This window comes from Melozone crissalis, unplaced genomic scaffold, assembly GCF_028551555.1.
Source record: "Melozone crissalis strain CALT ecotype California unplaced genomic scaffold, PUWL_Pcris_2 ptg000018l_1, whole genome shotgun sequence".
Classification (NCBI taxonomy): domain Eukaryota; kingdom Metazoa; phylum Chordata; class Aves; order Passeriformes; family Passerellidae; genus Melozone; species Melozone crissalis.
Genome location: NW_026535796.1, coordinates 10,416,080 through 10,436,534, shown reverse-complemented (window position 1 = coordinate 10,436,534; position 20,455 = coordinate 10,416,080). Strand labels below are relative to the sequence as shown.

Here is a 20,455-nt window from a genome sequence, read left to right as displayed (position 1 = left end):
GAAACACCTGGGGAAGGGATAGGATGACATCCCCAGCATCCCATGGCACATCCTGCTGCAGCCTCCCCACGTCCATGGTTCAGCAGTCCAGATGCTGTGCAGCACTGGGGCTAGCACAAAAACTAGTCTGCACTCTGCATTGCCAAATTCTTGTCTCAAGTCCTCAGTCTTACCACTATTTATGTGTTCAACTTATTTCTAAATCTATTGAACACAGTGGAAAAGTGGTGGCAGGATTTGGAGTTATAGTCACCGAGAAGCAGCATCTTCATTTTACTGGGAAAAAAAAGCAAAAGTTATTTATGAAAACTTATTTTTTTTTCCATTAAAAGATCTTTTTCTTCCCAAGATACTTCCAAAATTATTCAGGACTTTTTTTTTTTTAATAATATAAAAGCATTGCAAAACACCTTCACAATCTTTTGTGGAAATACACACGGTTCTGCAGACAAAGCTGCTGCAGTCTGCTCTAAAAGCAAACAGAAGGTCTGGAAAGTAATAATAGTCATTAGCTTTTCCAAACCCCCCCTTCACATGAGGGCTAGGAAATCATTTGAAAAGGTCTTTAAAGCAGCAGATGAGATCTCTGGTCTCTGTTTGCTGGTTGGTGCTGTGAGCAGCCTCAGGCCCAGAGCAGTGTGCAGTAACCCAGCCTGCAGGCTCCAGTCCTGTTGGCATGGGCACAGCACCATTGCCATTGCCCAATTTCAATTGAGTGCTTAAGGGAACAATGACAAGAACTCTTCAAATGAAGGGTTTTGCTCCCTGCTCCATGATGCCAAAGCTTGCTGGGCCAGGCTCAACCACAAGGATGTTTCTTCTCCTCTGGCCATTCCCTGGTTTTGTTTACAGCTGCTGACAGCCACCTGGGCTTGCTCATGCAGCCAGGGTCAGCCCTGGCTATTAATCTCCTGAAAAGCTTCATTCTCTCTTGTGTAAATCCTGCCCCCTCCTTCCTGTAGCTCTTCCCACGCTGGGACTTGTCCTGTCCATGTCACTCCCCTAAGCTCAAACCCACCCTTGCATTTCCTTGCTCCAAAGGGACAGAGTGAACCTCCTGCTCTCCCTTACCCCCACTAAAGAAAGCCAGAGATAGGAGAACAGAGGGTTTGCAGGAAAAATAATGGTTTTGGGAGCCAGAGGGATGGACATCAGCTGAAGTGGTGATGATGGGGCTGTGCTGGCTTTGTGCTTCTCCTGGGGCTGGGTTTGCAGAGGGACACAGGGAAGCAGCCAGTTTTCTGACAGCATTCAGCCAGTCTCCCTTGCTCCCTAGGAGCTTTTCTGTCAGCCTGAGCACACCTTTATGGCCAGGGCCACAGATGCTGGGATGATTTTGCCATGGCTATCTTCAACCGTGCAGCTCACCCAGAGAGGAATGAATGGAATAACTGAAAGGAGAAGGACTGTGTCGGGCTGTGGCTCTTCCAGGCCAGGTTCAGGCCTTTTTGTATGCCTCTCGTGCTAATTTTCCTTCTTGCTGTGTTTCAGCTATGACTTTAAGCCGTCTGGGACTTCGGAGCTGGAGGAGGACGAGGGGTTCAGTGACTGGTCCCAGAAGCTGGAGCAGCGCAAGCAGAGGTGGGTGGCACACAGATGCACCAAGGGGAGGGTGTCCCCAGCTAAAGGACTGTCCCTGAGGAGGGGTGACCAGCCCCAGGTCAGGTCCAGCACGTGTAAGAATGAGGCCAGAGCGTGGAGCACCAGCAGGACAGAGCAGGCCCCACAGCTCTGGGACAGATGCTCTCTGCCTGCCTTTGGGCTGCCAGGGGGGAATGGCCCAGGGACGGCCCCAGGCTTTGGGCATGTTTGGATTGAGCTTTGTGCTCCAAGCAGTGGCAGCCTGCCAGGACTCCTGGGTTTGGAGGAGTGACAACAGCAGATTTAAGCCACCTGAGCTGCTGCAGGGGCTGAAATGGTCTCTAACATAATCCAGGCCAGCCTAGAAAGCTGCTCTAAGTTACTGCTGCTTCCTGGCTCATGTCAGCATAGTGGGTGTTATGGCCCCAGCCCACCTTGTGCCTGACTCCTCTCTGAGCAGGGAAAAACAGGCAGCAAAGAGCCCTGGGAGCCCTCCCATCACTCCTCCCTTACAGAACTAGACCAAACTCCTGCCTTAACCACTTCCCTTGGACCCTGCCTGCCTGCACATGAACTCTGTGACTCAGCTCTCTTGGCAGCTTGATTTTGCAGGGAATTTTTGACACAGCTTCTTTTTTACCCTGAGGAATTCTTCGCACAGAGAGGTGGTGGATGCCCCTTCCCTGGAAACGCTCAAGTCAGGTTGGATTGGGCTCTGAGAAACTTGATCTGATTGAAAAGGTTCCTGCTTATTTCAGAGGGATTGGACTGGATGACCTTTAAAGGTCCTTTCCAACCCAAACTATTCTGTGACTGAAAAAATGCTTAAGATTAATATTTATTGCTGAATAAATAAAAATGTGCTCAGAGTTTTGTTACTTTTCTCCAAACGCTGTGGCTAAACCACATTGCAAACTGTACCTTTGCAGCCTGACCCCACCAGCACTTCTCAAGCACCTCCAAGGCCCAGCACAACGTAGTTATAACATCTGTGGGAGCAATTAGAAATCATCTGCTTTTTGGTTTGCTGCCTCTTTTTCCAGCTCCCCTTGCAAGGAGCTTTTCTGGAAAGAAAGGCTACTGCTTTTCCCTCCTTGGCCTTCAAAAGGGAATTAGTTGGAATTAGCATTATCCTCCCCAGGTGTTTCTTGTTGTGGTTTGATGTGTTTGTCCTGTAGCTGAGCAGGGGAGGTGGTGTTCATGGCAGGTGAAGCCCATCAGGGAGAGGTGGTGCTTTAAAAGCAGGAGCTGTAGGTGCAGGCTGGTTGGGAGAGGCAGCTGAAGGAGCTCCGGCTCTGAGGGCTTTTTGCAAAGGCTGGGCTTGCCCTCACAGCAGGGGCTGTGCTCTGTGAGGTCCTTGCAGCAGCTTTCTCCTTTATCCAAGGGGCAGCCTGGAGTGTGGTGTGAGCACAGGTAGGTTGTGTTTGCCTGTGCTGGGACAAGCAGTGCTCTGCTCAGGCTTTCCCTTCTCTCCTGTTTAACTGGAGATGAAGCAAATCCTGGGTTTTAAGTGGTGGCTGTGGAAGAGTGGATGGAGACAGCTGCTCTCTGTTGGATGGCACCAAACCAGGTCCTGCATGCCCTGAGGGCCTTGGTGCTAAGGTACATCTTCTTTTTGGTCCTGGCTCTCCTCTTTGAGGTAGGAGATCCATGCTATCAGCTGTGTACAAGGAGGTGAAGCTGTGCCAGCCTAGCTGCCTCCCATGCAGCATTGCTGTGGTGTGAAAGGCATCCTATAGGCTGCACTGTGTTTGCCGGCCTTAATTTTTAATATGAGCTTGCACTTGAGCTGGAGGCATTGCTGCCATCCTGGTGGACAGCTGCAAGCTTCCTGGGCCCTCAGAGCCTGGCTGCTCTTGGTGAGAGAATGGTGAGAAACAAGTCAAGTGAGCCAGCATATGCATTGTCTTTTTCCCCATGTAGTCAGTGTGGAGGGCTGGATGGTGGCTGACCTGTGAGCTGCCTTCCCAGCAGCAGAGGGGTGGGTGGAAAGGTCTTGTTGGAACTTGTGTTTGTGTTTTGGTGCTGCCTGTTGAGGGAGGGGCAGTGAGTCAGCCTTGCCCTTTGGCAGCTGCCTGCTAGCCAGCTCTCTAGCCCTGCTCTCTCTAGCCAGGCAATTTTCTAAGAAATGGGTGGGAGGAGAAAGCTTTCTTGGCTGGGGAAAGGAAGATGGCAATAACAGCTTGGTGTGTGGCTGTGAGCCAGTGAGAGTTCTGGGGCTCTGTCCTAGTGTCCCTGTGCCCAAAGGCATGGGCTGCTCTGCTCTTGCAAAGCTGATTGCATAAGCATGCTTCTGGGTCTCCTCCTGCAGCCTTGGAGACTTGCAGCAATTCTCTTGTACCAAACCCATTGTGGCTTTTAAGCCCCTAAACCAGGGGGTGACCCCATCTGCTTTGGAACTCCTTTGTTTTGCTGGGATATGAGATGAGTGATGTGAGTAGGGGTGTCATTTTTTCCAGCGGGCAAAACTGAGGCCTGGAACCAAGTGTCAGCACAGCATTGCTGGTGAAGCACTGTGCCTTGCCCATGGAGTGATTCCAGGGGAGTGGCTCTGCAGCCTTGCCCTGGAGTTCAGCTCCAGCTTGAGAAGCATGCTCTTGTGGTGTTGGTTGGGCTCTCCTGCAGCAAGAGACTCTGCTGACGTGGAAGATGAGTTCAGACAGAGAAGGGCTGTGTTTAGTGCCCTGTTGTATTTGTGGGGTTCCCCAGATGAGGAGAGGAATGATGCATCTGACTCCATGCTCTCAGAAGGCGAATTTATTATTTCATGATACTATATTATATTAAAGAGCTATTATTAAAGATACTATATTATATACTATATAAAGATACTATATTATGCTAAAACTATACTAAAGAATAGAGAAAGGATACTTACAGAAAGCTAAAAAGAAAATAATGAAAAGTCATGACTCTTTCCAGAGCCCTGACACAGCTTGGCAGTGATTGGCCATTGAGTCAAAACAATTCGCATGAAACCAATGAAACAATCACCCGTTGGTAAACAGTGTCCAAACACATTCCAAAGCAGCAAAGCACAGGGGAAGCAAATCAAATAATTGTTTTCTTTTTCTCTGAGGCTTCTCATCTTCCCAGGAGAGAAATCCTGGGGAAGGAGATTTTTCCAGAAAATATGGTGGTGACAGTGTGTGCCCCACTTGTAATTTGTGCTGGGAACCATGGGGGCAGCATCAGATTTGTGTTTGGCTGCAGCATGTGCTGGTGCGCCTGGAATTTTAGCTGTAGCCAGGCAGGGAATTGGGCCAGCACCACATCATGGTAGCAGCTTCCTCTCTGGCAGGGTTTGAGCAGAGAGCTCTTCTCTGCTTTCTTGTGGCCCTTCATGTTGCTGGTAACATGCAGATGCCTTCAGCTCTGCCACAGCTCTTAGCTGAGCTGAGTCTTGGACGCTTAAAATGGGGGGAGTGAGATGTGACTGCTGTTGTATCTGGGTGCCTGGAACTGGCTGTGAGCCCTGGTGTGGAATACCCAGCGTGCTGTAGGCTTGGGGGAGTGATAACATTGGATTTCTAGAGGTGTGAGGTACCTCATGGTGTCTGCAGGCTCATAACTGTGCTTTTATTCCTTGATCTCTCCCCATCTGCAGGTCTCCAAGGCAGTCCTACCAAGAAGAGGAGAGTGGTGTGAGAGAAGCTCAAGTCAAACTGGAGCAGATCCAGCTGGATCAGGAAAGCCCAGAGGAGAATATGGTTATCAGAGAGGAAGAGAGGCTGTGCCAGGAGGAAGAAGAGGTTCAAGAGCAGGAGAAAGAGGAACAAGTTGAGCAAGAGGTGGGGTCAGGAGGAACTGACTTTCTTTCTGGAGAGCTGATGCTGGGGGCTGCTCTCCCATGTCCTGGCTCAGCATTGCTGCTGGAAGCTGAGCCCATGCAGACATTAGATGTGTTTTCATGGCATAACCTGGGGCTGGTGCCACTTTTGCCTGTGTGCTGTGCCTTCTTGTGGTCACTGCAGGCAGCCTCTGCCCTTTTGTGAGGGGAGTGTGCTTGCTCTCAGAGTTTGTGGTGGCTTTGCCATGTCCCTGTCATGCTGAGGAGGAAAGTGTTATTTCTCCTGTGGCTTTGTGGGCAGTGAGTAGCTTCACAGGAGAGCTCAAATCTAAATTATACTGCTTGTTTTTCTCTCCCCAGCCTTTATCACACCTTTGGAATTCTTTGTCTTGATAGACCTCTTAGCCTTGCATTGCTCCCAGCTGAGGTGTTTTTGTTCTGATAATTCCTGGTTAAGGGGAGGGAGAGGGAGCGACAAGGCTGGAATTCAAGTGGTGTGCAAGTCAGGGGCCTGAACTTCAAATATCATTTGTCATAAATGGACTTTGACTGCCAAGGTTAGTAAGATGTTTGCATTTGAACTGTGTTACCCTTTAAAACCCTTTATTCTAAAGGCAGCTTCTCTCCCTCCTTTTGGCCTCTAAATGAGGAATTAGTGTTTTCCTATCTCAGTTGCAGTAAGAGATCTTTATAACTGATGCCAGGACCCCTTTTCATACCATTTGGGAATCTCAGACCTTCAAAATTCCTGATTTCTGCCCTCCCTTCCAAATGACATATGAGCTTCTTCCTGAATGCTTCCAAATTAGATAATGCTAACTCAGTTTCTGTGCTTTTGTGTTTATTTAGTGTAGAGCAGGAAGCCTGGGAGATGGGGAAAAATCACTTTTGTTGCATAAAAAGCAGTTTGACCAGCTCACGTCCTGGCTTGTTCTTTTTCTGCGCTCAGGAAAAGAAGAGAAGGCGAAATGATGGAGAGAAGGAGGAAACACCAGAGAAACGCCAGAAGGCCCCAAGCCTCGCCAGCCTGGAGGAGGAGGAGCTGTGCTCTGACCACACTGTAGTGTGCTCCACAAAGGTTTGTGCTCCTGGGGCCCCTCTGGATGCGTGACAACTGTCACAAGGACCCAACCAATGATGAGGAAGGATTATCCAGGGTTTACAGCAGTGTGGGGCGTGAATCCTGTTATCCATCCTGCTACCTAGCTGAGACAAACCACCTGAGCAATTTGCCTTGCCTTTCATGGCTGTCAGCCTCCTCTGCTCCTGCTTTGCCTGCTTGAGCTGTTGGAGGCTGTAGCATCACTCTAAAAGTGTAAAGCTCATTGAGGGCTCCAGGGAATATTGTGATACTGAGATAGCTGTGCTTTCAACGTGTGTAGTCTCTAACAAAACTCACAAGAACTTAATCTTAGTGAAATTTCCCTTCCAAAGGGAAAAAGCCTCAATAACTGAAACAGTGGCATTTCTCTCTTAATTAGAACAAAATTTGTGACTCAAGTTGTTTAAACAGGTGGGGATTTCTGATCTCTGAAACATTGTGTCCTTCCCAATCACATCTGTTTGCATTGGTGCTCTTTGTGACACTCCCATTATTACCACCACCTGAATTGCATCTTATGACTTGTGTTGCCTTTACTGCAAATCCTCAGTTCTGTGTGTGCTTTTGAATACAATAGATACAGATAAGTGTTTATGTACTGAATGTTTTTTTCTGCCTTTGTAAGCTCCAGCCTTTTTTGATTGTAGCAGTGAGGGAGATGGTGAGGAGTCTGTGCAACCTGTTAATCTGCTATTAGAGCTAGCTTTGCTTTTTTTTAAATTTAGTTTTTGTGGTATTTACTCAACATTTCCTGAGTGGGAATGATTGTGTGAGTACTTTCTTTTGCATCAGTAAATAGATGGCAAGAGGAAGGTTTCATCATCTACAGCCATCAGGTTCTTGCTCTTGGTGGAGAATCCATTTTATAGTCAAATTAAAAGAGGGGAGACAGAGTAGGTGTGGATGCAGGCTGGGTGCTAATGCCAGGTTTGAAAAGTGGTGGGGGTAGCCAAAGCATATTCCTGAAGTGGGGCTGGTGGGGAAATGTGAAAAATGCTTTCAGCAGCTTTTATGTGCTGAACCTTCTGTCTTTACAGCCCCAAAACACACACAGCTTCTTGACCTCAACTTAGCTGCTGGGATTAGCCCAGGGGAAGGTTTAGAAATGCAGTCTCTGTTTTGTAGTGCTAATGTCAGAGCTCACCCCCACACTAAGCTGGATGTAAAACTTTCAGGAAAAATGTGCTTGGCATCTTTCCAAAGGAAGGCTGATCTTTACACCCCAGCTAGCAGGGCTCTGTGAACACTGAGTGCTAAGCACACTGGCCACCAGGAAGGTGTTTTGGCACAGGAAGCTCAGCAGAAGCCCTGCTTGTAGCAGAAAGGCAAAGGCACCTGCAGTCAGTGCTGTGTGCCCCTGCCAGCTGTGGCTGCTGGAGCTGGGGGCACACCTGGGGCAGGCTGATAGTGGGGTGTAGGCTGGTGGGGTGTTTGGGGTTCTAAGGACCTGAGGGCTGAAATAGGGGGAATGGAGGCAAGGGGGAAGTCTTGTGCCAGTCCTGTTCTGTCACAGGCTGCTAGTGAGCCCTGAGCTTTGAGGCTGGCTGGATGAGCAGCTGTGGTTTCTTCTGGCCTTCAGAAAGTGCTTGGGACCAGGGAAATGCCCAATTCTCACTGCCAGGAAAGGCCAGGGGTGGGGCCAGGTGGTCTCCAAATAGCACAGTGAAAGCTTGTTCCTCCCTAGACTGTCATACTGAGATACATTGCCACTTAGAGCTCTTTCTAGGCCCCTCTGTGTTTAACCTGGTGCTTGTTCATAGCCTTTCAGAAGTGCCTCTGTATGGTTAGCACCTGCACCCCATCTCCCTGGCAGGGTGGGCAGGGCTTTTTCCCATTGACATGTACTTGTGTTTGGGAAGCTGTGGGCAAGATCTGCCAGATTCCCCTGTCAGGCTGGTACTGTGCCCTGTCAGGTACAGCCTGCCCATCAGTGAGCAAGGTGAAGTCTCTGAGTCGTGGCTGAGAGGCGAGCAGCAGCTCCTGCAGCAGCGAGCAGAGGAGAGAGCTGGCAGCAGGCAGACAGACAGCCTGCCCTGCAGACAGAGCTGCCTTCTGTCGTGCTGCTGTGGGGGACCCTGCAGAGTGGCTCCCCCCAGGTCATCTCGATCAGCCAGGGCTGCGCTGTTTGGTTGTTCTCTAATGGCCTCGTGCTCCTGGGCACAGCTGGTAAATGTGTCCTCTGTGTGACACTCTCTTGTCTTCTGTTTAGCTGAAATTTAGCACCTTAAGATGCATCCTGAAAGCATCTTAAAGGATCACTTAGTGTTGTTTTTTATCTGCTGACTTGGTAGGTGATGTTTCCTGTGGCACAGGCAGCAGTTTTACAGGGGGAGAAGGCTCCTTTTTACTTGGTTGCTGCTCCTTCACTCTGTGGGAGCTGGTGTTAAGAAAGTCCCCCTTTGGCTTCAAGGTGATTTTTCTCTCTGTATGCTTGTTTTCTGGGGCATGAAAGAGGCACAAGGTTTAGCAACATTTCAGCTTTCCTTTCCTGCAGTGGTTGTGAAGTGTTTGCTTGCCTTCCTGTCTTGGCCAAGGAGTTATTGCACAGGAGCCTCTGGTGCAAGAGGTTTTCCTGATGGCTTGTCATGAAGAGCTGACTCAAAGGAGGCTCCATGTGCTGATCTGCCCTGTCTGTGTGCTTCTCTGGTGTGGACAAGTTGACCTAACCCATGCCTGTGCTGCTCTCATGCTTGGCTTCTCTTCTGCACATGTGGTCTCTAGTTTTCCCCCTTGTCTTTCTGTACTTGCCATTTCCCTTTTTGTGTCTGGCTAGGAAACCAAAGGTCTGAGAGAGACCTTCTCCTTCACCAGAGGGAGTAGAAGAAATGGTTTTGGTTGGTGTTCCAGCTGTCATTCATTTTACACATGGTTGGTTTGCCCCTGAAATTGGTTGGGGTTTTCTTCCCCTGCTTGGAAAGAAGGAAGAAAGAAGAAATGCTCACTGTCTCTGATCTGTAGGGGAGCATGGGGGCTGAGCGAGTCATTTCTAACCAAAATATGGGTGAGAGATCATCAGGAAATGGTCAGCTAAGGTGACCTGCATCCATCTGAGGTCCCTGGACAGAAGTCATATCTTTGTCTTCTTTGTCCCCTTTAGCTCACGGACAGAACTGAGTCACTGAACCGCTCGATACAGAAAAGGTAATTCTGGGCTGGCCTCAGGGCAAGGCAGGGCCCTTGCTGCCGAGGGAGATGGTCAGCAGGCCCTGCTCTGGGGAATGGCAGCAGTCACGGGCTGCCTGTGCCTCACCAAGTCCTCCCTTCTGCCTGGGGTACTGGGGGAACGCCTTAATCCTCCTCTCTGTTCTGCAGCAACAGCATAAAGAAGAGTCAGCCTCCTCTCCCGGTGTCCAAGATCGATGACAGGCTGGAGCAGTACACACAGGCTATTGAGGTGGGTTGCTGAGCTGTCTGTGCCCCCACCCTCCCAGGAGCCCTCTTTGCTGGTGCTGCTCCCCCACCATGCCTCTCACCTTACCATGTGTGAGATGATTGCTAAATTGTCCTCCCTTGGGTGGGAGCACTCCTTGCCTGTCTGTGTGTCCCTCCACAGCATAAAGTAGGTTTCTTTGGCAAGCTGTCCTGTGCTTGTTTTTTTGTATTCTCTGCCTGAAGAGTGGGAGTATCTGACAGGAACTAGTAGGACTCTACAAGTCTCCTTTTACACCCCCTTATCTCCAAGGATAAAAATAATCAAGAGGCACACTCTGATGGCAAACTGTCTCCATTTATTTTCCAGACCTCCTCAAAGGCTCCAAAACCTGTGCGGCAGCCCTCTCTTGACCTTCCCACCACGAGCATGATGGTAGCCAGCACAAAAAGCCTCTGGGAGACTGGGGAGGTCACAGCCCAGTCTGCTGTGAAGCCCTCAGCCTGTAAGGTACAGCCCTTGGGGGACTTGCCTTGCTTGTGCCAGGGGCAGGGACTGGTCCCTGGGCACAGTGTGCATTGTCCTTGTGTATCCTGTTGGTGCCTCTTGTTGTGGGGCTTCCAGACTCCAAAGGCATCGATATTGGAGATCTTCCATTGTGTTGTAAGGCTTTGCACCTCGGAGATGCAGTTTTTCTGACAGGGTCCCCAGTTGTTCCTTGGTGGTCCATGCAGGAAAACCTCTGTGCTGCTGGTTGAAGCTCTGATTTGAAATGGGAATAAAATCAGCTAGTGGGGAGAATGCATGTGTCTCCTTACAGGGGCTAGGGCTGAGTTGTCAAGCATGACCTTGCATCTGGTACCAAGGTGATAAATCTTGTAAACTTGGAAAATGCAGAGAGCATTAAGTAGTGCTCTCAGTGATTTCACTTTCTGGCTGTTGTGGGTGAGGCTGGTTCTCTAATATGTTGGTTGCAAGTCTGTTTATTAGAGCAGAATTCCTTTTGGTAGAGAAGCCTTGGTGTTTACATGTCCTAAATAGTTAACAAACTTAAGAAAATAAACATCTTGGAGCTAATTCAGACTCTTGTGGAAGAGTGATAGGAAAACATAGGGTACGCTGGGAACAGGAAAACATTTTCACAGTCATGGGTTTTAGCAGCAGCTGTTTTAGGTCAGATGTGATATTATAAATAAAAAAAGAGGTCAGATGTGTGGGTTGGAAATGGATGTGAACGAAGACACGTTCACAGCATTAGCAGTGAAGGGTAATGAAAGCATCATTTTCTCAGGATATCGTGGCTGGAGACATCGTGAGTAAAAGAAGCCTTTGGGAACAGAAGGGGAATCCCAAACCTGAGAGCAGTGTCAAGGTGAGTTGGTGTCTGTGAGTGTGACAGCACTTGCAGAGCTGGTGGCTGGGCTGGCAGTACTGAGAAGATGATGTTCTGCAGGGACAAGGGCTACCTGTATCTGTCCATGCAATTGCATGCTTAAGAGCTCTTCCTAGCAGTGAATTGCTCTTGGTTCAGCTCTAGTGAAAATGGGGGCAGAAATACTTTTATATCCAGTAATTCTGAAAGGTCTCTTGAATAGCATGTTGTTCTCAGCCCATGAGATGGTAGTCACAGCCTTCTAGGCTCAAATGGAGCTGCAAATTTGAGTAATTTTGCTCTTGTTATGCTTTTTGGCACGGAGAGTAAACAAAATGTGCAAAACTAAGTGGAACTGAACCTAATACAGTGTCACTTGCAGATGGATCTGGGGTTTTGTGGGAATGTTTGTGGAAATGTCTTCTAAAATGCAGCAAGCAGCTACTGCTCAAACTGCCTAGGCTGGGAGAGGAAGATCAAAGTATCTTGTCAGTTCCTGTGCTGAAACTGCCAGTACCTGGCAAATCTCAGAGTCTCTTGTCATGGGTAAAACAACCCTGGCTTGGGGTCTGGGGTCTTAGACGAGCCCTCCCTCACAATGCCTGCATTGCATTTGCTTCCCTGTTGCATATCCTGTTCTTGTTGTGTTGCCTCATGCTTACAGAAGGTGGTGATGGGTCTGTGCAGAGAGTTTGTGTGAAGGGGGCAGGAAGGCAGTACAGAATGGGCTGTCTCTGAGCCCTCTGGCATTAAAGGCAACTGTACCATGTGCACCTCTGGCTTCACTTACTTGATTTTTGACTGCCTATTTAACAGAGAAAAATGCTGATTTTGGCTCTTCCTTTCCTCTCCTGTTCAGTCCATTCCTTCTGGCAAAAAGTACAAGTTTGTTGCAACGGGCCATGGCCAGTACAAGAAGGTGTTGATAGACGATGCTGCAGAGCAATAGTGTGTCTGCAGAACTCATTAACCAGGTAGGTGGGATATGGCTCTGCTCTGTGTAACAACCTCCTGGGCTGTTCTGGCAGCATCCTGCGGCTGCTTCTGCCAGCAGCACTTGGGGTGAGTTGGAAGGGGCTCTATGGGAACAGCTGGAGCCTGACTGGGCTGGAACAGAGTGGGTACACAGCAGGGGTTTGTTTTGGTCTCTACCTTTCTGATGCTGCTGGATACCTCTGTTGGTTTAATCTGCAGGGCAAGTCCCTTAGCTGCTGCTGTGTGGGTGAAGATGTTTGCCTCTGCTAGTTCAAAGGAATGGTCTCTATCTGCTGTCTTTCCTTATGCTCTCTTAAGTTGCAAGGAGTAGAGAGAGATAGCTGGAGATCATTCTGGCTGATGTACTTCTGAAATTCAAATGTTTCTGGGGTTTAATTCCCAGATTTACTGAATTAATCAGGGAGAAGACTTTTAATGACTTCAGTAACCTCTTGGAACCAGTCTATAATAAGGTTGTAGCAGGAAGGATGTGCACATCTGCTGTACTGGGGAGAACAACAGAGCAGAAAGGACTGCTCTCTGGTGTGCAGCAAGGGCAAGGCAGGGCTGGATTGCTGTCTCTGTGCTCTCTTGAAATGGCCTTTGGATCTCATGTTCCTATTGTGCTCAGGCTCACAGATATCCTGGTGTTATCTTGAGTGGATGATAGCAGAGGGCTGTGGCAATAAGGAGGAATGGTGTAGAGGGAGGTGATAACTGGTTGGATCCAACTGGGCAGCATCTGGCATGATGAGTGGAGAGGAAGTTGAGGGTGAAAACAAGCTCATTCTCTTTTTTTTCCAACTATAAAAAAGAAGCTTTATTTCATTGCCAAGGTTAAAATAGCCCTGCCTGCTACAAAACACTTTTTGTTTCTGAATTCTTCTGGGGTTTGTGTTCCTTCTTTCCCCTCCCTCCCACCCTTAAGGAGCTGGCTTCTGAGTGTTGCTTTTTGTTTGTTTAGGCTTGGTTTTTCCCCTTTGGTAGTGCCCATTTAGAGGATATGCCCTTTTGAATGCTGCTTTGAGATGGGCAGCAGTACAAGCCCAAGACTGCCTGAAGCTCTGTTTTTAGTCCACAGAACTTCCATCCTCAACTTGCTTCTCTGCCTGTGACTTTGAGAAACCTATTATAAGGTCTCCCCTTTGATCAGTCTCCTCTTTCTCCTGAAGTCTGTTTCAGTGCAGCAGGTGGACTCTACTGAGCTTCAGTTCTCTGCAGCAAACAGGTTTTGCTAGGTTTCCAGCAGGTTTTGTTTGCCCTACCGGGGTTTCTCTGAGCAAATGAAAGTGCCTTTGCCTCTGGTCTTGGTCCAGCAGCCTTTCTTGAAAGGCAAGGCACTGTCACAGGATGTCCCCTAGGATCCACCCAGTGCTCCAAACACCCATGGCACAACTGTTGCTCTCTAGGTTTGTTCATATGGAAGTATTGGGGTTTTTTCTACTGTGAATAGCAAAATGGCTGTGATAGCTGAAGGAGCTTGCCTTGTTTCTGTACTTAGGTTCTTACCTGTCTGTTTTGTGTGCTCTGAGCTCCCTGGGGACCTGCTTCCCAGCTCCTCCCCTTGAATTGTGTTCATCCTTTTTCCCTTGTTCATCCTTTTTCCCTACTGCTGGATCACTGTCATGGCCTTCTTACTCCTGAACCCTTCTGGCTCCCCTTGTCACTTGCTTTACACCACCTTAGCAGCTTTCTAGTTGCTTAAACACAGGTATGGCTTTTCTCCTTCCCTCTCTTCCTGGGCTGCAGGACCTCACTGCAGGCTATGGAACAGGGGTTTTTCTGTAGGTATCAGTTTGGGCATTTAGCAACTGCCTGATGCCATTTGAAAAATGGGCAAATTCTGTGCCCAGTAGCATTCCCCTTCTCTTCCTCAGCACAGCAGCTCAGGCTGGAACACACCACAGTGACTTCCAGCGAGCAGCCATTGGTAGAAATCTGTTGCCTCCATGGATATGCTCTCCCATCTCTGAGTACCCTTGTGTCAGGGTCTGTCTCTCTGCAGGACTTGCCATAGTTGCTGTGTGCCTTTGCCCTTTTTGGGGTAAAAGGGCTAAATCATGCACCCAGAGCTGCCTTCCTCTGCCTCCTTCCTTCTGCTTGTGGGAATTGCTCTCCCCATCCTTCATCCATGTACAGTGGGGCTGGGGTGTGAATGCAGCCTGACTGGAAGCCCAGCAGATGCAAAACCTAAGCCTTGGGTGAGAGATGTTGGTTTTCTCTGGGTGGTTGTCCTTGGTGCAGGACAAAAGCTGTTTTAAAGCACAAGTGCTTCTTAAACCACCTTCACTTAGTCTCCCAAATGTAATTGATGTTGGCTGCTCTGCTTCATGCCAGTGCTGTGGCTCTTGTGCATCCAGACCTTTGTGCAGAGGCATCCATCTGGCTGTGCTGCAGTGAGGTGCCATTTATCACACTCTGGTAAGGCTGCCTTTATCTGCTTTATGTGTTTTATGCTGCACACTTTAAATTTTTATGGCTGTGCTGCTGCATGGATGTTTTCTGTAGCCTTCTTCTCTGTAGCCTTCTCTTGCAGCAATGTTAAATTATCCTGCAGAGGCTTTCCTAGGATTCACATGTGATTACTGCATGTTTCCAACTTCTTGTTACCTTTTTCTTTGAAAACTGGGATTTTGAAGAAATCCCCACCTTTAGATAATTGGATTATTCTTCCTACTTGCTTTTGCCCTGAGTAGGAAGGAGTTACAGAATAGAGATAAGACTGGTAAAGTGAAAACTTAAGGTTTGCTAAATGAACTGCTCTTACAGCATCACTGCAAAATAGGAAGACTTCAAAAAAGGCAAAAGGGACTCTTTGTTTCTAAGTCTGTTTGCAGCTTGGCCCGAGCAACTGTTGGTCAGTTCCATACCCTCTGCACGTGTAAAAGGAAACTCTGTACACAGCTCTTTATATTCTACTTGGGCTAAACATAGCAGTCCTATATTAGCTGTGTAGGAACACCCCAGCACATGACCAAGTTCCTTGTGAAACAGAAATAACCAATCTCCCAGCTTTCATGCTCACAAGCCTGCTGGCAGTGGAGCTGCAAAGGGCAATACTGGAAAGCCCAGTTGTCTCTGTGGGTGGGCAGAGTTGGGCATTTTCCTTTAAATGCCCTTTTTTTCAGGACATCAGGGACAAGCAGGTGTGCAACTGTCATGATGCTCACCCTGAAAATGAGACTAAAAATGGTTAGCAGAGCCACTCAGAAACCAGCACCTTGTTAAATACAGAGTTGGATATCCACAGGCTAAGGCAGGGTTTTGTTGGTTATAGTGGGAACATTAACTGTCAGCTATTGTGGAGAAAACATGGTAAAATACATAACAGAACTTGATTATTGAAACAAAATTGTTCTTCTGTGCATTATTATTAAGTAGACTGGCCTAGGAGGCTGTCAGATGATGCCCATTTTGATAGGCAGATGAGCTGTTTGGTGAGAGCAGGATATCTTTGTCTCTTGTCTGTGCTTTGGGTGAAAGGATGAGTTTCCTTTTTGCTCTTAGCAAATGAGAATGGGGCACGCTTTAAGTAGATGAGTTAGGGGCTATGTGTATCCTCTTTGAGTTTGGTTTCTAAGAAACTCCCTAGAGACATGGAGCAACCCAGATTCTGTCATTTCAGATGCAACTGCTCTTGTTCCTAGGATCAATCTCTTAGATAAATGCAACAAAAAGATTCAGATTCCATTATCCTACTCTAAACTGGTCTTTTTTTCTATAGGCAGCTTGTTCTCTTCACTGTGTGCCTTCACTCTCTTACTGCCTCCAGTGATTGTTGTTGACTCTTTTTAAAACAAGCATGTTTGTTTTCCTGTGACTTGTGGATGTGGTAGTTATGCATTTGAGCTTTTGAGAGTAACCCTTAAACCTGCAGCATGGTGCTGCTGGCTTGGTGGGGTTTTATTTAATTTAATTTCCTTTTTTCCTTGCACGTGGCTGCACTGGGCTTGGTCAGAGGTTGGCGCACTGCGGAGGCGTGGAGCAGCCTGGTGTCAGTGCACAGACCATCCTGATGCCGTTCTGTTGAAGCTCTTGGTGTGCTCCTCAGCCCCCTTGGGCCGGAAGCGGCTCACCTCAAACACGGTGCTGATCTTTGTCATGGGCTTGGCTGCCAGCTCCTTCAGCTTGCGGGCGTCAAAGCGCGGCTTGTGCAGGAGGATGGGCAGGCGGCGGGGCAGAAAGAAGCTTTCTTCTTTCTGAGCCTTCTTCTCTTCTGCTTGCTGCTTCTTCTCCTTGCCGAGTGCCACCTGGTATAAGATGGCATCCCACATTCTCATGGCTTTTGATTTAACCACCATGCAGTCTTGCTTGATGACTGCTTGAGCAGCATCAGCTTTATTCCCTTCCTCCTCTCCCAGCTTCTCTGGCTGGGACTCTGGGAAGTTGGTTGCTTCTGGCTGCACTATCAAGTGCTTCTTGAGGCGATGCCAGCCACTGGCACTGGTTCCAGGAGCTCTTGGTGCTTCTCCTGATGGTGGTGCTGGCTCAGCCTTGGGGGGACAGCTGGTGTTGGGTAAGCTGGGAGTCATCTGGGGTTCAGTGATGTGTTCTGCCTTGGTGTCTGTGGGGGTGGACCCGCTACCATTAGCTTGTGCTGCTGTTGCTGGGCGTGCTTGCCTCCAAGGAGCACTGGAAGTTGATGGTTCTGGGATGTCTCTGTCTTGCTCTGGTAATTCAGGAGCTGCCTTGCATTCAGTGTCACTTCCATGGGTTGTAGGCTTATTGGTGTGGGCATCAGAGGTGCTGGGCTTCTCAGTAGGAACAGGCTTGGGAGCCTGATCAGGAGGCTCTGTCTCTGCAGCAGGAACGAGGGAAGGTTTTGGCAAGGAGGAAGCTGCCTTGTTGTCTTTAAGTGAGGTGGGTGTCTGCTCTGGAGGTGGTTCAGAGCTGCTTGTTTGAGGTGCTGGGGAAGTAGGCCTTTTGTCTTCGTGGCTGACAGTTCCTTGGGTTGGGTTTGGTGTGGGAGTCTTAGCCCTGGGTGGCTTGACACTGTGAAAATAAGTGTTCACCTTGGTGACATAGGAAACCTCTGGTGCCCTTTCTTTGCTGGGTGTACTGGGAGGAGGAGGCTTGGGGAAAACAGGTACTGAAGGGTCAGATGGAGAGGGAAGGTGGGAGCCCGTGCCTTCAGGCTGCTGTGGAGTCTCAGGAGCTTCTGGCCTCTGTAGCAGGGGCATGGCTGAGGATGCTGTGAGCTTGACGTGCTCGGCGATGCGCCGCTGCTCCGTGACCTTCAGCGTGAAGGGCTTCCCCTTCCGGAACGGGGAGAGGGCGCGGTGGCCCACGGGCCTGACGGAGAGCTGGGTGGGCAGGGGGGCACGGGGGGCTGCCGGGGCCTCGGGGGTCTCTGCTGCTGGGGCAGCGCTCTCTGCACACTCCTGGTCGGGGCTGGCTTCGTTCACGGGCGACAGGCTGGAGCGGAAGGACTTGCCCTGCTCTGAGGCAAGGGTGGCGTTCTTCCTCGCTGCCTTCTTCAGCAGCCGCTGCAGCCGCAGGTTGTCCTTCCCAGGCTTGGGCAGGGTGGGAGGGGGGGAAAGGGGGTGGTGATTGGGAACAGGCTGGGTGGAGGATGATACTGTTATCAGCATTGTCATTTCCTGCAAGAAAAGACCAAGTTTAGAGTTGGTGTGGGCTTAGCCCTGGGCTGGATTCTGAAATATTTATATACGAGTCCTCCTCTTCCTCTCTCTAAAAGCTATGAGTATGGAGTCAATATTGTAGGAGAAGAGCATCAGTGTTTGCTTTGCTCTCCTGAGGTAACCTCAGCCAGGCTTGAGGGTGGGTGTGGCAGGGCTAGAGATGTCCTGGGGGAAGCTGTATTGCCAAGCCTACAGCCCTTCTGCTGCTGGCATTAGCACAGTGAGAGCTCCTGGGGACCCCAGATGTTCGTGTCTTGGCAAGTCCTAATGGGATTTGGAAGGAAATGTCAAGGGAAACAAAGTGGGTTTGAAATTTTGAAGCTTTGAAACATCTCCAGAGGCAAAAAGCAGGAATGTTTCATGGCTTTCCAAATTTTGGTTATTAATGCTCTGATACAATGTTACATACAACGGAATGGCCATAAGCTACGTGTGTCATTTGAATCAAAGTCAGTGCTGGCCTTGATTCATTTCAGCTGGCATGAAGACGCCCCTGTGAAATACAGGGCTTCTCAGAAGCTCTGTTTATCAGTGAGGAAGTCCTTTGTCACACCACTGACTCTGGCTGGTCTTCTCTTGCTGCATGAAGCACAGGGACAATGTTTTCCTCCAAGATAAAACCAAGTTTTCTCTTTCCCTTGGGAGGCTTTGCCCCATTTTGCCTTTATCAATCGTTCTTGAACGAAGCAGAAATGGCTTGTGCTCTGTGTCAGGTCTGATCTCCAATGACAATTGCAGCCCTTTGGCCAGTGCTGGGCTGCTCCTGCAGGGATGCATGGCTACTTGTCCTGCTCTTTATTGCTAACTCATCACTGCCTCCTTTTTGGGGAGTGCTGGTCAGTGGAGCTCAGTGAGCACAGTGGAGTGAAGGGTTTGTGTTGGGGATACAAAGATAAAACTCATCTCAGTTCCCTCCTTTCTGTTCCCGAGCAAGCTGGGGAGCACCAAACAGCCTCTGACCTGCAGTGACTCTTTGGCAGCCCCAGGAAGGAAATCTGACTCTATCCTGGCTCTTGCTCAGCCCAAAGTTGCTGAGTTTTGCTATGAAATGAGGCATAAATCACTGAGCCTCTTAATCCCTGGTGCTGGGTGTAACTGAGCATCCCGAAACAAGGAAGAGGAGGGCAGGGTGATGTCAGGCTTGCCCGGGGGGCTATTTGTGTTGTGTGCAGTGTTCTGCTCCCAGTGGCTCCCAGCCTGCTCTGGTTAGTGTGGGTGTGCAATGTGATACCTACTGTGCGGGAAAACTGTCCTGAATAGAACTCTGGGAAGTGCAGAACAGCTATTTGTGCTCGAGTGCCCAGGGCTGGCTTGGGGCTTGCAGTGCTGCTGTCAGCACTGGGCTGGGAAGGTGATCCATACCCAGCAAGCAGGTGGTGTGTCTGCCAAAACCAAAACTGGTTGGCCATGAGGGGAAAAGGATGATTTTTTTTTTTGTTAAATTTTTAAAAAATTGTTAATAAAGGCAGCAGCAAATAAAAGCACTGAAGAGGTGGCATTTTGAGCTCAAAAGCTTCGAGGTCAAGCCCTCAGTGTGGTGGATGAGCTGCCCTCCAGAGCAGGGGCTGTGGTGGGCAGGGTACAGGCAGCGTCTGGCCTGTGCATTCAGTACCAGAGAGAGCTGGATCTGTTGGAGCGGCTCCTGAGGAGGACCACAGAAACGATCTGAGGGATGGAACACTCCTCTGAGGACAGGCTTGAGAGGGTTAGGGTTGTTCATCCTGGAGAAGAGAAAGCTCTGGGGAGATTTTACTGTGGCCTTTAAATATGTAAAGGTGGCTCCTAAGAGAGATGGGGCACAGGGATTTTAGTAGGGTATGCTGCAATAGGACAAAGGGTGAAGCTTTTAAACTAAGAGGGTAGATTCACACTAGATATAAGGAAGAACTTTATGTGGTTTGTTTTTTTTATGATGAGGGTGGTGAAACACTGGAACAGGTTTCTCAGAGAGGTGGTGCATGCCCTATGCCTGGAAACATTCCAGGTCAGGCTGGATGGGGGTCTGGGCAGCCTGATTTAGTTGCAGATGTCCCTGTTCATTGCATGGGTGTTGGATTAGATGACCTTTAAAGGTCCCTTTCAACTAAAGGTCCCATTCAAGCTATTCTATCATTCCATGTTTTACTTTAGCTGTAGGCATGAGAGACCTGCTGTTTTCTGTGAGGGGGCTTGGAGGGGATTTGTGTCAGCTGGAGGTGACAACTGTTGGACATTCCCAGTGTCTTATCAGCTTAATTCCTTAGGCACAAGGCTGCCATTAGGATTTGCTTTGTTCCAGGAGCTACTCTTAGAGACAAGTCTGCACTGTTCCAAAAAAAGGCTGAGAGCCCATTCCTTTGTCATATACCTGCTTTCCTCCCCAGCCTCATGGGTATTTTAGGCTCTTCTGGGTCAGAAAGCCAAAGTGTCTCAGTTGGAGGGACATGTAGGTACTTGTGTGACACTGCTTTGGCTCTGTTTGTCTAGGAATTGGTAATTGCTTGTGGGGTTTTTATGCCTTTTTTTAAGATCTGCTGAAGGGTGAGCAATACCAGCACTTCATGGTAGGATTTATTGTGGAATGACTTCATCTGCTCCTGTTTAATGTGGTCCCATGGACAGCCTGTACTACAACATGAGCTAT

At 49.0% G+C, this 20,455-nt stretch overlaps 1 protein-coding gene across 2 annotated transcripts in view; it reads left to right on the top strand.

Annotated features, from left to right (window-relative positions):
- The window catches only part of LSP1 (lymphocyte specific protein 1), a 47,288-nt gene that overhangs the window by 25,187 nt on the left and 1,646 nt on the right, over positions 1-20,455 (top strand). For both annotated transcript variants that reach the window (XM_054275677.1, XM_054275678.1), the window contains exons 3-10: positions 1,492-1,581; positions 5,189-5,372; positions 6,321-6,449; positions 9,571-9,614; positions 9,786-9,867; positions 10,213-10,353; positions 11,135-11,215; positions 12,075-12,189. In XM_054275677.1, coding sequence (XP_054131652.1) covers positions 1,492-1,581; positions 5,189-5,372; positions 6,321-6,449; positions 9,571-9,614; positions 9,786-9,867; positions 10,213-10,353; positions 11,135-11,215; positions 12,075-12,164 — 841 coding nt within the window. In that variant the 3' untranslated portion in view covers positions 12,165-12,189. The remainder of the gene's footprint in view (positions 1-1,491; positions 1,582-5,188; positions 5,373-6,320; positions 6,450-9,570; positions 9,615-9,785; positions 9,868-10,212; positions 10,354-11,134; positions 11,216-12,074; positions 12,190-20,455) is intronic.